General features: G+C 47.5%; 1 protein-coding gene across 7 annotated transcripts; it reads left to right on the top strand.

The window, feature by feature from the left end:
• Nucleotides 1–750: 750 nt before the first annotated feature.
• Nucleotides 751–11,599, top strand: LOC131898891 (protein FAM156A/FAM156B-like). 7 transcript variants are annotated; one of them, XM_059250163.1, is made up of 5 exons: nt 751–893; nt 1,002–1,232; nt 4,502–4,604; nt 6,296–6,419; nt 10,807–11,599. In XM_059250163.1, the coding sequence occupies exon 5, from the start codon at nt 10,808–10,810 to the stop codon at nt 11,225–11,227; it is 420 nt and encodes a 139-aa protein (XP_059106146.1). In that variant the 5' UTR covers nt 751–893; nt 1,002–1,232; nt 4,502–4,604; nt 6,296–6,419; nt 10,807; the 3' UTR covers nt 11,228–11,599. The 7 variants fall into 7 exon arrangements, with proteins under 7 accessions (XP_059106146.1, XP_059106145.1, XP_059106147.1 ...); XM_059250162.1 differs by lacking the exon at nt 6,296–6,419; XM_059250164.1 differs by lacking the exon at nt 6,296–6,419 and having other exon boundaries at nt 1,082–1,232.
• Nucleotides 11,600–16,144: the final 4,545 nt, after the last annotated feature.

Here is a 16,144-nt window from a genome sequence, read left to right on the forward strand (position 1 = left end):
ACTCAACGAGAGGGATTGGACAAAAAGGTGATGGTAACACCATGACGCTGCAGCCATCACTTAGTGAACGATAATGTTTCCTTTGTAGATGATGATTGACTCTACAGAGATGCTGTTTTGTCGAGGAAGGGGCTAAGCAGAAGGGCAGAGGGGACCAGTAAGGACTGTGGAGCAGGTGAGTATAGGCTGGGTACAATGGTGTCCATGTGTGCACTGCTGTGAAGAAACCCGTTATTTCTGTTCTTATAAACCCTTTATGGGGCTGGGGCTGCATTTCATTTGACAGAGATGCCTATGTTGCAGGAAGCCTTTGGTTTGATCCCAAGCCTCACATAAAATGGGTGTGGTGGCACAGGCCTCCAATCCTGGCATTTGGGATGTGTAGGCTGGAGGATCGGAAACTCAAGATCATCCTGGTTAGAAAAGGAATTTGAGGCCAGACTCAGCTACATGAGACCCTGACCTCCAAACCCTGATAAATATCCAATTTCAACTCATTTCAACGAATACATAAGTGTTCGCATTGAATTACTCCTTTCCTTGGACTCTAACGGAAAGGCAATCCCAGCCTGTCACACAGTGGTTCTCCCTCCTTTTCAATGGGTAGGCCTAACCATGGACACTTCCCCCTATACCACCACCCTGAGGACAGTGTTAGGACCAGTTTTTCCTCCCTCCACTGTTAGGTCAATCTCAGCACCTTGAAAACTCTTCTTTGGTCACAATGAGTCCCAGCAAGGCCGCAGAGCCTCTGGCAGGTCTCCTCCAGGGCTGCCACACTGTCCCCTGGGGCTGGGAGTGGTGTGGGGGGCTGATGGTCTCAGGGCCCTCAATCAGGGAGTGGAACTTGATTTCACATGAAAAGGAAAAAGAAATCTAGCCGGCTCCTAAAGGTAAGAAGCTGATCACCAACTCGACCTAGTCCTGTCTCCTTTCCCCAGCTTACCCTCTCCCTTCAGGGAAAGAGCCAATCTTCCTGAGAAAGAATCCTGTTTCCCCAGAGAGGCTCTGGACACAGCCAGGCTCCAGTTCCCAAGAGACCTTGGCAAGGAGGGCCCAGCTTCTCTGCACTGTCTGGTAGGCCTTCAGCTCTGGGAGTTCAGCTCTCTGTATCCCCTAGAGCCACTCTCCATTGTACAACACCCAGCAGCAGGAAGAACTGAAGCAGAGTTTGACATCCAGGCAGCGTGGACTCCGTCCAGAGACAGAGAAAGGTGATCTGCTACGATCAGGTGAGGTGAGATTCGGTGTTTCCACCAGACTGGGCACATATATATGATCTTTGTTTATCAGCCACAATGGGCTTCCCAAGTAAGGGGTTGTATCCTGTTCCTAGGGTCATGGCTATGATCTAATGATCTAAAATCCTGTTCAGAATATTTTTGGTCCCTTTCTGGTTGGAGAAACTGGACCTCCACAGGTTGTATGTCCATCGCGAGCCAATTAGACTTGAATGACTGACAGAAGAGACTCCATTTTCAGGCTTTGGGCCACATGGCTTACAACAACACCACCCCCCCAATTTTTTTTCCAGAATTGACAGGGTATGATTGCCCATCCCAAGTATCAGGATACAGAAGCAGGCACTTCTGTGCCAGTTCTTGGGCGGTGTGCTCTATAGAGTGCGTTTCAGGCCAGCCACAGTTACATAGTATGACTCTCTCTCAATAAAATAAAATAAAATAAAATAAAATAAAATAAAATAAAATAAAATAAAATAAAATAAAATAAATGTAAACAACAACAACAACAAAAAACAATACATGCCCACTGAAGATGAACAGGTCTGCCACAATTATATACCAAAGAAACCACTTAGGATGTAGAGGAAGGTGTGTATAAAATGATGTTTGTTGAGGACTCTGTAACAGTCAGGGTTGGAACTGTCTTAGATGTCTGATGATAGGGCTAATTAAAATATAATGTATCCCGTATCTCGAGTTTTGGATGATATGAAGTCTTCTGTGTCGTAGTACTAAGCGATTATTGAATGCTAACGAGGGTCACTACAGTAGCGTTGAGGTAAATGACTCAAGAGCTTGTGTGCACAGTCAGGAGAAGGGAATGCCCTCATGACCCTCCCGGAAGTTGTGCCAGCACCTCTTTCGTGCTTCTGTTGGACCTTGGAAGCAACAGGTGACAGGACCTAGGCAGAGAGAGAGAGAGAGAGAGAGAGAGAGAGAGAGAGAGAGAGAGAGAGAGAGAGAGAGAGAGAGAGAGAGAGCGCTTTGTCTTGGGAGTGGGCTGCTGGAGGAGGCTGAAGGAGAGCAGAGGAGGGCACTGGGGCAGCCTCTCCAGCAGCACCTGACTGTGCTCAGGTGCTGGGCAGCAAGGGTACAGGGGTCTGGTTACCCACGTGTTGAAGTACTAAACTCCCACAGCAACTGAAGTGAGCCTGGACCCGGCAGCTCCTTCAGGACCTCCTGTACCGAGAGCAGCACTAGGGACATCTGGCTTGGGGTCTGTTAACCCCCAAGGCAGGGCATATGGCCAACACTGCATGGCCTTCTGAAGCTTGGATTCGATTGCATACGACATTTCAGTCCCTTGAAGCCACAGCTTTGGTGGCTGATTGGCAGAGCATTGACGGAAACCAATTGGGTTGGGTAAGGCATATTTCCCTGGATGTAAGCAATCAGACAGCCCTTGTCCTGGAATGCTTAAGGTGTTATCAGAGGATTTATGAAGCAAGCGTTTGCATTCCTGCACTGGCTATTGTTTAACCAAGCTTGTCCAGAATATCTAGTGAGTGCCACACCGTGGATAACCAGACTCCTGCATGGTGGTGACCACTGGAACTGCAATGTGACTAGAAATCTGAGTGACCTGAGTGACATGTCCAAACAATCAGGTGTTCCCAGCTTTCCTTGGTTTCATTGCCCAGTCATTAGTGATGAAGACAATAAGATGGGAAAATAAGAAAGTTACAAAGGGTTGGCCAGCAGTACACACACACACACACACACACACACACACACACACACACACACACACACACGAGTTTTTCTTTTTTACTCTTCTCTCATAGAATAAATCCTGACCACAGCAGAGCAGTCACCCTCCCATCCACTCCTCCCTGTACCCTCCCACACCTGCCCTCTCCCCCAGATCCTTTCTTCCTGTTTCCCTTCAGAAAAGAGCAGGCTCCTGGAGATAGCAACAGAACACAGCCTAACAGTTTATAATAAGACTAGGCACAAACCCGCTCATCAGGGCTGGACAAGGAAAAACAGTAGGAGAAAAGTGTCCCACGGGCTGGCAAAAGAATCAGAGGTATGCCCACTCACACTGTTAGGCATTCCATAAGAACACCAAGCTCACAACCATAACATTCATGTAGAGGACCTAGTACAGAACCATGCGGGCTCTGTGAATGTTTCTTCAGTCTCTGTGAGCTCCCAAGAGCCATGCTCAGTAGATTCTGTGGGTCTTGTTCTCCTAGTGTCCTTGACAGACTCTTGGCTCCCACAGATCTCCCCCCCCCCCGCTCGCTCTTCTGAGGGAGTTTTCTGAGCTCCCAGGGGAGAAACCTGATGCAGATCTCCAATTTGCGGTCCTTCTATGTATACTTGCTTGGCTGTGTGTCTCTGCATCCAGACGAGCAGTATTTTAAACAAAGTCCAGCAGCTGCCCTGCTCAAATGGGAAAATTATCTGGTGCATGGCCACTTTGGGCATTTGATCAACCCCTACCATAGGGTGTTGTGTACAGACTTGCAGGAGCTCTGGGTTTCCAGTTGATGGTTGCATGGGGACAGGATTTTTAAAGGACTCGTATTGATACTCAGCAGAGAATTCTGGTTCAGTCCATGCCAGGTGTAGGGCAAGGTCACACACATAGCATCCCTTATGTGGTGGGAGGGCTCCTAAATTAGATACTGAGAAGGCTTGAAGAGTGTAGAAGAGAAAAGTGGGACAAGGAGCAAAGATGCCTGTCAGTGTGAATGAAAAAAGATGAACAGTTCTGGGTAGGGTGATTACTGACAGTCTCCCAGGGTAAATAAAGGCTCTGCATTTCAACAGACATAGTTTTAAGATGCTCTCCCATCATGCCACACCCACCCCCACACACCCCTCTTGTGGGAGTTACTTAACACTCTGGGCTTGAGCTGTGTTAAGCAGCACATTGGAAGGCTGAGAGAAAACAACACAGCATGTATTACAAATGCTGGAGCTGGGACACAGACATAAGCTCACAAATGCTGGAGCTGGGACACAGACACAAGCTCACAAGTGGTGGAGTGGGACACAGACACAAGCTCACAAGTGGTCTAGCTGGGACATAGACACAACAATGTGAACCCCGAGCTGGCAGCCCTCAGGAAGCAATGGTCTTCAGGCCCATTCCTCGGGATATGTCTGTGGGCACCTTCATTTGCGTTTTCCACCTCCTGTCCCATTGGCTGTGCCATTTTTCCGGTTGCTCAGAGTGCTCCCAGGGTAGACTTTTGGGGAGCTGAGACTGAGGCTCTTCTTTCCTTTGGTGTTTTCCCCACTCCCAGGCAGCCTTCTCAGTTCTCCTGAGTCATTCCAGAAGACCCAGCATGTCATAAGGTCAACGTTTTCATCTGCGAACTCAAATGCTTTGTCAACCCATTCTGCCAGGTAATCTGTCAGGATGAAGGCAGAAGCAGAGACAGCGCTGTCTCTGTCACTGGGGCATGTTCCTTGATCACAGAGGCAGAGAACTAACACACGGGAGAGAATTAAGAGACCGTTTGTGAGTCTTTCACGGGTCACATTGCCATGAGTAAGGGAAGACATAGGAAGGGCTCAGAACAGTTCACACCCTGATCCGTGTTATTCCTCCCACAAAGGTGCATTATGAGAGCTATTCATTGGAGGGGATTGCCCTTGCTATCTGTCATTTCCAACACCGTCTGCCTTCATGACTGCCTCCATTCATAAATAATACAAGTCCTTCTTTAAGCTCATGTTTCCGGTACTAGCGTTCTCAGAACCTCTTATGGACCATAGTTTACTGAAGTGGACGTGCGTGATTTTTATACTTCATTCTACAAGACAAATTTCCCTAGAAAATATCCAAGGAGGGCCGTAGATGTAGCCCTGTGGTTAGGATGCTTGCCTCTCACACGGGGCACACAAGCATGGCGTAAAGCCCTGCATGGGGGTGCACACCTGCAATCCCAGGATTGAGCAGGTTGAGGCAGAAGGATCAGGAGCTCAAGATCATCCACATTAGTCCTTCACTAGGTAGTCAGTTCAAGTCCAGCAGTGGAAATGAGACACCTGCTCTAGAAAGCACGCACACAAAGCCCAGTGGCTGTGTCTTCAGTGAGAACAAGAAGGGAAGAGTACTGTTGACACCATCTGTGGGTGGTGCAGTGATGGTGGATCCCGGTTGGTCCCCACCTGCTTACATCTCAGATATCTTCCCCAGCTCTCCTCCCTGCATGCCTTCACACACTCCCACTGCTGGCCTTGTGGTACCAGCGAGTGACTTTGGGTGTGGCTCCATCTTCTTTCTGTGCCTTCAGTTGGAACGGCTTGTTTTCATTTTACATCAGGCGTCTGAACACACTGAGTTCCCCGGAGCCACCGTTTGTGGGATACGGGTAAGTGTTCCAAGTCTGTTTTCGACGCTGTTCATTGATGTGATGGTGTTTGTTTTACCGTGCTGTATTTTATTTGTTATATTTCCATATTGTCTCTTAGCAGCCTGTTCTTGTCTAATGAGAGACAGAAAAGGAGTGGATGTAGAGGAGAAGGGAGGTGGGGAGGAACTGGGAGGAGTAGAATGAGGGGAAGAAACCATAATCAGGATTGATTTTGTGAGAAAACAATCTATTTTCAAACGAAGGAAAAAAGTTTAATTCTCTCCCTTTTTTTTCTTTTTGTTTTTTTGAGACAGGGTTTCTCTATGTAGCCTTGGCTGTCCTGGAACTCGCTCTGTAGACCAGGCTGGCCTTCAACTCACAGAGATCCGCCTGCCTCTGCCTCACGAGTGCTGAGATTAAAGGCGTGTGCCACCACCGCCCCACTCAGGAACAGATTCTACTCTTAAGCCCCATTTGTGATGTTCAAGTTATTGAAGTCTATTAACTGTCCCCCACTGACCCTTCACTGTGATATATACATTTCCCCTCATGAATGTTGATGTTTCCATCTGAAACCTGGGATGGTAATTTCACAGGCTCCAGAGCTATTCCAACCATGGCTCCAGTCAATGCCATCCTTGTGACTGACTCTGTTCCCTCGTGCCATCCTTGTGATTGGCTCTGTTCCCTCCGGCTTGCCTCTGTTTCCGGCTAAACTGTCATTTCCTTTATCTGCAGGGACTATAATATTATAGTGTGGATATGTGTCTGGACGTAGCAGTCTTGGGCATTGCTCTCCATTGTTCCTCAGTAGTCAGGAGAGACGCAGTTGCAGTTTCACGGGGTATTGGCTCTGGTGCTGGTATGTATAACAGAACACTGGGCAACTGGGAATTTCAAGCACCTAGAAGGTGAGCCTGAGACTTGACCAGGTGCTCTGGGGGAAGAGACAAGGGAACTCAGCTCCCGCTTTCTAGTCACGGCTTCTCTCCAAGTCCTTTCCAAGAGTGTGATATGGATGGTGACTACTTACGGTGTACCTCTCTTTAGAGTGAGAGACGCCTGCTCAATGGAGAATAACTTCCAGGACTCTTGTCTGCACAAACTGTGTGGCCCGTGGTGACCCATTAAAGCCCTGCTCTCCCTCTGTGGCTCATCAGACTGCACTGTTCCTTCCCTGATTCTCTGCTTGCTCTCCAGCTTCACCCAACAGGGAGGGAGGGCAATACTAACAAAGGCTGTAATTTACGGAGGCTTTCTCCATGCCAGGTACTTCTTTTACTCCAGGTACATTTACCGAGGGCCTTCTATGTGGCAGGAAGTGTGTCAAGACCTGGACATGTGGCAGGAAGTGACCTAAGAGCTGGACATGATCCAGGGCACCGTTGAAAATGTCAGCCCTTGTGGAGTTTATGTGGTACTGTGGTCTACAGAAATCAACATTGAACTTACTGAATCAACATGCCATGCTGTGTAGTGCAGTAGGAAGCAGAGTTTTGCTGTTAGGAAAGCAGAGCAGGGATGGGGGATGGGAGGGTGGTTGGGGTGGGTGTTGCCAGTGGTGGTTGTTGGGCATGCACTTAAAAAGAATTTTTTTAGATTAAAATTGCATCACTTCCTGTCCCCTTGTTTCCCTCCAAAACCCCCTTTGTTCTTTTTCAAATTCATTGTCTCTTTTTCCTGAATCGTTGTTGTATTCATATATGTATACGTATTCCTAAATGCATAAAGACAACCTGCTCAGTCTGCAATACGTTACGTTTAGGTATATATTTTCAAGGCTGAGCATATGGTATTAGATAACCTGTTGGTGAGGACCTTCTCTGGGAAGGCCATGACTCCCTGGTCTCAGCATAGTTGCCTGTAGTTCTTTAAGACTTCAGGATCCCCACCTGCCGCCCCCACCCCGACTCTGTCCACATCAGCATGGCTTTTGGGGTCATCTGTATTCAGCTCAGGTTTATGCAGCCATGTGGGTGGGGTTTTATATGTGCGTAGCTTCTGACATTCCCAGGAGGCAAAGCCTAGTCTCACAGCAATCTCCCTGGTCCTCTGGCTCTTACAATCTTTCTGCGCCCTCTTCCACAATGACCCCTGAGCCTTAGCTGCAGGATTTTGTTTGTAGATGAATCTGTTGGGACCTGGCTTTACATCTCTGCATTTTGATTGGTTGTGGTTTTCTGTATTGACCTCTGTCTGTCACAAAGTGATGTTTCCTTAGTGAGGGTTGAGGACCACACTTGTCTGTGGGTATGAGGGGAAATACTTAGAATGTAGTCGGGGGTTATGCTGCTTTAGTAAAACGGCAGTTGTGGAATCTCCTTCAAGATTCATGACCGCGCCAGGCTGTGGAGACTTGCCTAGCTTTCAGGGAGCTGGCGTGATTTCTCTCTTTTGAGTCCTAAGTCTAATTTGAAAGCTGTTGCTTACAGACAAGGTATGTGTGTCAGTATTACCCCCTTCGGGTTAGCATGCCAGGACAAATACTTTTGTAGCTGTGGTTTTGCTTTCTTTTGTTTTTGAGATAGGGTGGGTACGTTGTCTACATAGCCCTGACTGTCCTGGATCTCACTCTGTACACCAGACTAGGCTGGAACTCAGAGTTCCACCTGCCTCTGCCTCCAGAGTGCTGAGAGTTGTGCACCACCGCGCCCAGCTCTGGCCCAGCTTGCACTTTTAAATGAAGTGTTCAGGCGCAGCCTTACTGAGAACTTCCTACCTGAGCAGATAGATCAAGACAGGGAGGGATCAGGGTGTAAAGGTGTCTGGACGAATAGTAAGAACAGGAGGAATAAGTACAGGAGAGCCAGGAGAGTTTCAGAGTCTGTGACAAGGCACGCAAACACTGTGCCAGGCAGGGAAAGACATTGACTTGGTGGGAAGGCAGCTAACTATAGAAGCGGAGATGGTGAATATTGTTGGATGTAAGGAAAGACTTGGGGTGGAATCTGGAAAAGCTGGTCACCCTGTGAGTGGACACCTAATGCTTTGCTGGACTGGGTGGGGGCACCGGATGTGTGGGAAAAGTCTCCCAAGGACTCACACAGCAGCATGTGCTAGGTACTGGGAGTCAAAGGAGATAAAGCTTGTTGTTCTGATCTGTTTTATTCAGGAGTCAAACATCACTTGCTACATTTGGTAACTCGAAAGCACACTTGGAGGGCACAGTTCCCAGCCACCCATCCAAAGCGGCTTTGTCCTTTTCAGTTTATATTCGTGTATATTAACCATACAAAGGGAGGCTTTAGTTAGGATAGTTCTGTATACGCCGTAGTAGAATCTGGCTGTCTTCACCCCTGTTACTACTCCTTGTTATCCCTTCTCCTCCCCTTTTCCCAATCCCCTCCTATAGCCCCAGTGTTCCTTCATTTAATTTTATGTTCCTCTTTATTGGCTTTTAGGTTACTTTGGATTTTTATGGCTTTCACATGAGAGGAAACGTGATATTTGTCTTTCCAAATCTGGTTTATTTCACACAAGATCCATCGTCCTCTCTTAAACACTGTATTTTCATCCTTTTTGCAGCCAAGTGAAACTACCTTTGTATGGGTACCACATTTCCCATATCAATTCATCCACTGAGTGGCACTTAGGCTGAATCCACTATGTGGCTTCCGTTAGTAGTATGGATACTCAGCTATCACTGTCGTAAGGCACTGTTGATTCCTTTGCATTATAGCCATGAGCGTGATGGCTAGACTATGTGGAAGTTCTATTTGAAATGTTTTGAGACACCCCCATATCTATCTCCATAATGGTCACACTGATTTCCATATCCTGGTGCAAAGCCTGCCTAACTCATTCAACCAAGTCCTGCATGGTGGCCTTTGCTTTCATTTTTTTCCCTCTGTGCATATGTGTGTGTCGGGGGAGGTAGCATAAGCATCTTTGACCACAAATCTTCATATGCTAGTCCAGTTATTTCCCCGGTTTCAAAGGGAAACTGCTGTCATTCCCAATAAACTCCTTTAGTGCATAACCCCTGTGCTATCACTCTTAGGAACTATACCTGGGAGTGGTAGGTTGTAATACCCTTTAATGCGGGAGGCAAATGAGTTCAGAGAGGTAAAGATCTTGCCAGGAACCAAATTTTCCTCTGCTAAAACAGTGAGCTTTTCTCCCATGCATCAACCCTTTCATGCCTGGATCCCAAACCTTCCCCCCACAAATGCAGCCATAGCTAGGAATTACAGTTATCTAAACTCTTATAGTGCATGCATCCGTTGAAATCACCCCACTCTGCCCACACTCACACCCCCACACCTGACCTCTGGCCCCTGGTTCTGTCCCAAGAATCATTGTAGCTACTAGGTGCAAGGACAGGCTCCCGGCACGTGAAAGATGGCCTGTGCCTTTGTTGCTGCTGTTAGCATGGCATTCTGTGCTCTCCAGGATCTGACCCGTGCTACTAAAAGAAGACGTGGCCCATCACAGACCAACCTCAATCTGTGTCCAGTGGTTTTCTCCTTGGGTTCATTTTGCTGTTCTCTGGTATTTGTCTCAGCAAGGGGTGCGAGTAAACCAAGTATGGCCTGAGCTGCAGGTTACATAGAGCACATACTGTGCCCAGGAATCCCGCTGCACGTTTATCCCTCTCTGGTTAATGTGGCAGTGGCTGATGGCCAGAGGCTCCTTTGCAGTTGGATTAGGGGAAGTCTCTTTGATTGGTCCTGTTCTCCTGCCCAAGCAAGTGAGACTGCAACCGTATCACTGTTCATAAGGCCTAAGTACCAGTGTTAGGAGCTACCGTATTTGTAGAGCCTCAAACCTCAAAGACGTCCTCTGAGAGGAGACTGCCTCAAATCACATTTATGTGGAGGGAGTAAGAGCTTTAAGGAGAGCTTTAAGTAAGAGCTTTAAGAAGAGGCTATTTGTGAAGAATCGCTTCTAAAGAAACCAGCATTTAACACTAAGAAGTAGTGATCTGTGGGCTCCCCTTGAAGGAATTCTGTCCTGGGGTTCCTTGTGGCACACATAATCAAGTACAAGGAAAACCGGGCTAAAACCAGTATTTCAAATGCAAAGAGCTCACCATTTGCTCGTTGATATGTGGGTACCCATAAACAAAACAGACGGAAAACGGCTGCACAAACCAGTTAGAAGCTAAGATTTCCCTTGCTGAAACCATCAGGGTCTCCTTCTGAGATGTGTCTCTGCCTATGTTGGTAGGTGCTCCAGGCATGTGGACAGCATGAGCTGTTTTCAATAGACCCTTTGTGTTTCTAATGTGTGCTCTCTTTCTTGGAAAGGATGGAAGAAGATCAGCATTGGGAGAGTTCAAAATCACCCCAAAAGAAAACAAAACTAGCTGAAATCAAGAAAAAGAAACGTGTTAGGTTTCTCTTACCTCACCAAACTGAGAGAAAAAGAAGACCCTCTTCCCCTCGAGATGCAGATCAGGAGATGTTCACATGTGAATGCTGCTACTGTCAGAAGGATGTGGGGAACATGTCTGGCGTCTCCATGGGGATGGGGACCACGACAGAAGCAGCCTCTCATTCACCCTCCTGTGAAAATCTGATACTAGACCTCGGTAACTTGTCACTCAACCCTGATACCACCCAGCCCACTCTTGTGCAAGAAATACAAAACAGAGAAAAGAACAAGACGCATTGGCAGCAGAAAAGCAAAAAGTCGTTTCAAAGGCTTCTCCACGAATGGACAGAATAACTCTGGCATTGTTATCCTCATGTGAAGAAGATCAGAACCTACAGGATCATGAATGTCAACAACACCAAACCCTAGGGTGAAATCTTTTTGGGAGCACGGTCAGAAGGAGTAAAAGTGTCCAGCCTGGTGACAATAATATCTTCAGATGGCGAGTTTCAAACCTATTCCAGAAATGTAACAGTCGTTTTCTTAGTGGTTTTGGCATCCCCTCTGGGGCATTCTGGGAACAGATGCTCCTTGGCTAGGGCAACCAGATAGCGATGGTTCTGTACTCCCCATGCTGTTGTTCCCATGGGGCCATCTACCAATTTCCCCTCCTCCGGTCTCGGCTTTTCCTCCTTTACTTTGGTGCCAATAAAGTTAGAACATCGATGTAGAGTTTCTGGCTTGCTCTTTTCAAATCTGCTTCCATTCCATTTTATTGACTGGAGCCCAGAAGGAGCACTAGGTGTGGTGGAGGGGTGTGTGTGTGTGTGCGTGTGTGCGTGTGCGTGTGTGTGTGTTTACGTGAAATTTGTGTTTCAAAACCATTATATAGAGAAGAATCAGAACATATAGAGCATTCTTCATCTAATTAGTCCCCCTAATATGTTACACAAGTATAATATATCAAAAGCAGGGCACTCACACTGGTACACTGGGTGTGCAGACCTCTCTGTCACTGCATCATAAGTGTAAATTCATGCAATTACCACTGCAATCCACTTTCCTCTCTGTTCCTTCAGAAATATCTTACTCATGCTAGTTCTTATGATGACGCCCAGCAGCAGCATGCTTAAACTGGGACAGACACTGCATTGTTCACTATTTCCACAATCATTTCAAGAATATAAAAATGTTGGGGCTGGCCTTTTCCACTCACCACCATGCCCTTCATTCTACATGCTTGATTGCTTATATCAAAACTCAATTCTTTGGGAATGTAGCTTTGGGCAAAGTGCTTGCCCAGCATGTGTGGGGCTCTAGCTTTGAATCCCCAGCTCCACACAACAACAACAACAACAACAAGAAAAAAAACAAAGATGGACTCTCCCCTGCTACTCCTTTTCATTGCTGTGTGCCATACCATGGTCTGGGTGTGCTGTCAGTTCTTTTTTTCACTCATCTGTTGGGCACTTTGGTTTCCAGATTTTGGCTAGCTGCTACAAAGAAAGCTGCCATAAACAATGGAATGAAAAGTTGTGTGTGTACAGAAGTTTTCAATAGGACAAAGACCCCAAAGGACAATCTCTGGGCGACATGGCAACATTTTCTTTTGTTTGATTTAAACTACCATCAAAACCACTTGTAAAATAACCCAGGGGGCCACTTCTATGATGGGACACCACACAGCGTTGGGGCCGGAGGAGGGGCTTGGCCTGCCTCTACTAAATGTACTTCACAGTGGGAGGCCTTGCCTTCTTGAAGGAGGGAATGGGGGGTGGGTTGGGAGGGGGAGGCTGGGAGGGTGGGAGGAGGGAAGAGGGGGATCTTTGGTATGTAAAATGAATAAAATTTTTTTCTTAATAAAAAAAATAAATTAAATTTAAAAAAACCCTCGGGGGGCCTGAGTCAGGCTGTAGTGGCACATGCCTTTAACCCCACCACTTGGGAGGCAGAGACAGGTGGATCTCTGTAGTGGTATTTACTCTGTAGTGGTATTTACCTTGGGCCATAGGGCTTGAAGGAGGTGGTGCTTCTTGTTGTAGGTGACCTTTTAAAAGGAAAGGGAGAAGGGTCACGAGCCCCTTCTCCCTGCTGCCTGCTGCCTGGTCTGATCAAACTGCCAGGTGGATTCATTCCCGGTCAGATCAGAGGACGACTTCAGCTGTCTACTCCGTTCTCTATTCGTGAGTGTATTTCCTCAATTCACCCTAATACATTTCCCTAATACTCCTTAACCAGACTCCCATAGATTTACCACATTAGATCTCCAATTCCAGGCCAGCCTGGTCTATAGAGTGAGTTCCAAGACAGTCAGGGCTGTTAAAAAGAGATACCCTCTCTCCAGAAAAAGAAAAAAGAAAAAAGAAAGAAAGAAAGAAAGAAAGAAAAAGAAAGGAAAGAGAGAAAGAAAGAAAAGAAAAACACAAGGAAGAAAAACATTCAGGGGGCCTGGCCTCTATGTTAACTGTGGGACATAGAATATGGATTATGGAAACAACAACACCTGCTACATATATCCAATATGCAAATGTTTACTGGCCAATTGAAAACACTGGCCCCTTTCCCTTCAATAAGTGTTGGAGGGTAAACAAGGACAGTATATGGTGTGTACTAGAATTTTAGTCAGAAGATTAGGAGTGCAAAAGAAGAAAAACGTTCTAGCTAGAGATATACATCAATTTTGGAGAGTTTTCCTGGGATGCAGAAGCCTGTGAGTTCAGTCTCTATCAAGACAAAGAAACAAATGAAAAAATCCTAAAACTTCATGAAGTAATATACAATCAAAAGTAAAACTATTAGAAGTTATATATGTATTTAATACATTATAAAACACACATTTCACTGGGGTAATGCACACCCCTAATCTGGTTCCACACACTTACACTGCCATTGCAAATTGCATCTCCCCTTTTAGTGGTCTCTGCTGAGTGAAAATCACAGAGAGGGAGACAATTTAAAACGCATCCTAACAAGGAGGAATATTATTGACTGATGCACTATCTCTTTGTATTTGCATTTGTTTGTGGTACACACACACATGCATGTGTTGGCATGTGTACGTGTGCATGTGATTTTTTCAGGTATAGGGCCTGGTGAGATTTTCACCATCCACATTGGTATGCAAACTGATACTGTCATTGTGTAGGCCTTGTTTAGGTGACCATAGTTTCCCCATCAATATAGAAGACACCTTTTCATCTCAGACGTCCTGATCCTCTGGCTCTTACAATCTTTCTGCCCCATCTTTCAAAATATTCCCTAAGCCTTTGGTATAGGGGTTGTGCTGTAGATATATTCGTTGGAGATGAGCCCCCCACAGTCAGTCATTCTCAACAATTTCCCCGGTTCTGCATTTCTGTACTAGTCTCCCTCTGCTGCAAACCAAGCTCATCTGTGCATGTAAGGATAATACTCAGAATGCAGCTGGAAAGTGTCCTGGTCTGGGAAGTGGCAGTAGTGGGCTCCCTCTAGTCCTCAGGACCTCACTGTCTTCTAACTGTTTGTTTGTTTGTTGTCTTCTCATGACTTGTTTTGTTTTGTTTGTCATTGTATATTGCTGCAGTAGGTTTTAGGATTCATTTGTTTGTTTTTCCTCTTTGTGCTGATTTAAAATTTCTCCACTACAATATATTGTTATCATGTTTTTACACTACTCCAACTTCTCCCAGATTCATTTGCTGGTGGGAAGACAAATACCATGCCTGATGCTTAACTACTCAGACAGGTGCCAGAACCCCCATATCTCTGGGTGGCCGGAAGACAGCCACCCAGGTTCCTCAAGGAACTGTCCGGCAACATGTCAGTCATCCGGGGTCTTCAAAGCCCTGATTGGAGGATGAGAATATCCAGGGGTCCTCAAGGCTCCGCTTGGCAGGAAAACAGCTACCCTGCCTGATGCTTAACTGCTCAGACAGGTGCCAGAACCCCCATGTCTCCCATTGTCGGGAAGACAGCCTACTCGGGTTCCTCAAGGCCATGTCTGGGAGGGGTCTTCAAGGCCCTAGCTGGAACGAAAGTATCCCAGGGCCCTAAAGTCTCTGGCTGGTGGGAACACAGCTACCCTGCCCTATGCTTAACTCTTCAGAAAGGGTCGCAGACGCCCATATCTCCGGGTGGCAGGGAGACAGCCAAGCGGGGTCCTCATGGCTATTGCTAGTGGGAAGACAGCCACACCTGTCTGATGAATAAATGCTCAGTTGCTAGCCGGCGGGAACTTCCAAGCCCCAGTCTTGCTGAATGTCGGCCACCTCAACCTGAGGCTTAACCTCTCAGACTTGGCCACCTTCCGGGACCCTCAAGGGCCCATCAGGCTGGAAGATAGCCACCCGGGGTCCTCAAGGCTCCGGGTATCCTTGAGACAGCCACCCTTGCCTGATGCTTAATTGCACAGAGGGTTTCTAACAGTTCCGGAACCTCAAGGCCCTGGCTGGTGAGAAGTGAGCCACCTGGGGTCATTGAGGCCCTGGGTGGTGAGATGACAGCCACCCCGGGTCTTCACGGACCTGGCCGGTAGGATGACTGTCATCTCCACCTGATGCTTAACTGCTCAGACAAGGGCCAGCTGGCTGGGAACACCAAGGCACTCGCTGATGGAATGACAGCTACTTAGGGTCCTCAAGGCCCTGGCTGGTGGAATGACAGCCACCCGGTATCCTCAAGGGTCCAGCTTACCTGCAGACAGTCATGCACACCTAATATTTACTTGCTCAGAAGGGTGCTAGAAGTCCTGGACTCCCAGTTCCCTGCCTGGCAGGAAGACAGCCACCCAGGGTCCTCAAGACTCTGACTGGTGGGAAGACAGGCAACCGTGGATGATGTTTAAATGCTGAGAAGGGGGCCAGGTGACCGAGATTCCTATGGCCCTCCTGATGGGCAGACAGCCACGCAGGGTCTTCAGGGCTTTGGCTGGTGGGAAGATAGCCAGCCCTGCATGATGATTAAATGCTCAAATGGAGGCCAGGCGACCAGCATCCCCATGCCCCTGCTGGTGGGATGACAGACACCCAGGGTCCTCAAGGCTCTTGCTGGTGGGAAGACAGCCACCACTGCCTCTGATGCTTAACTGCTCAGATAGGTGCTAGCCGGCCTGGACTCACAGGTCCCTCCTGCTGGGAAGACAGCCACCCAGGGTCCTCAAGGCTCTGGCTGATGTGAAGACACCCAGCCCTGAATGATGTTTCAGTGCTCAGACTGGGGCCAGTTGACTGGGATCCCCATCGCCCTGCTGGCTGGATGACAGCAACTTAGGGTCTTCAAGGCCCTGGCTGGTGG

The sequence above is a fragment of the Peromyscus eremicus genome, chromosome X, assembly GCF_949786415.1.
Source record: "Peromyscus eremicus chromosome X, PerEre_H2_v1, whole genome shotgun sequence".
In the NCBI taxonomy this organism is placed as follows: Eukaryota; Metazoa; Chordata; class Mammalia; order Rodentia; family Cricetidae; genus Peromyscus; species Peromyscus eremicus.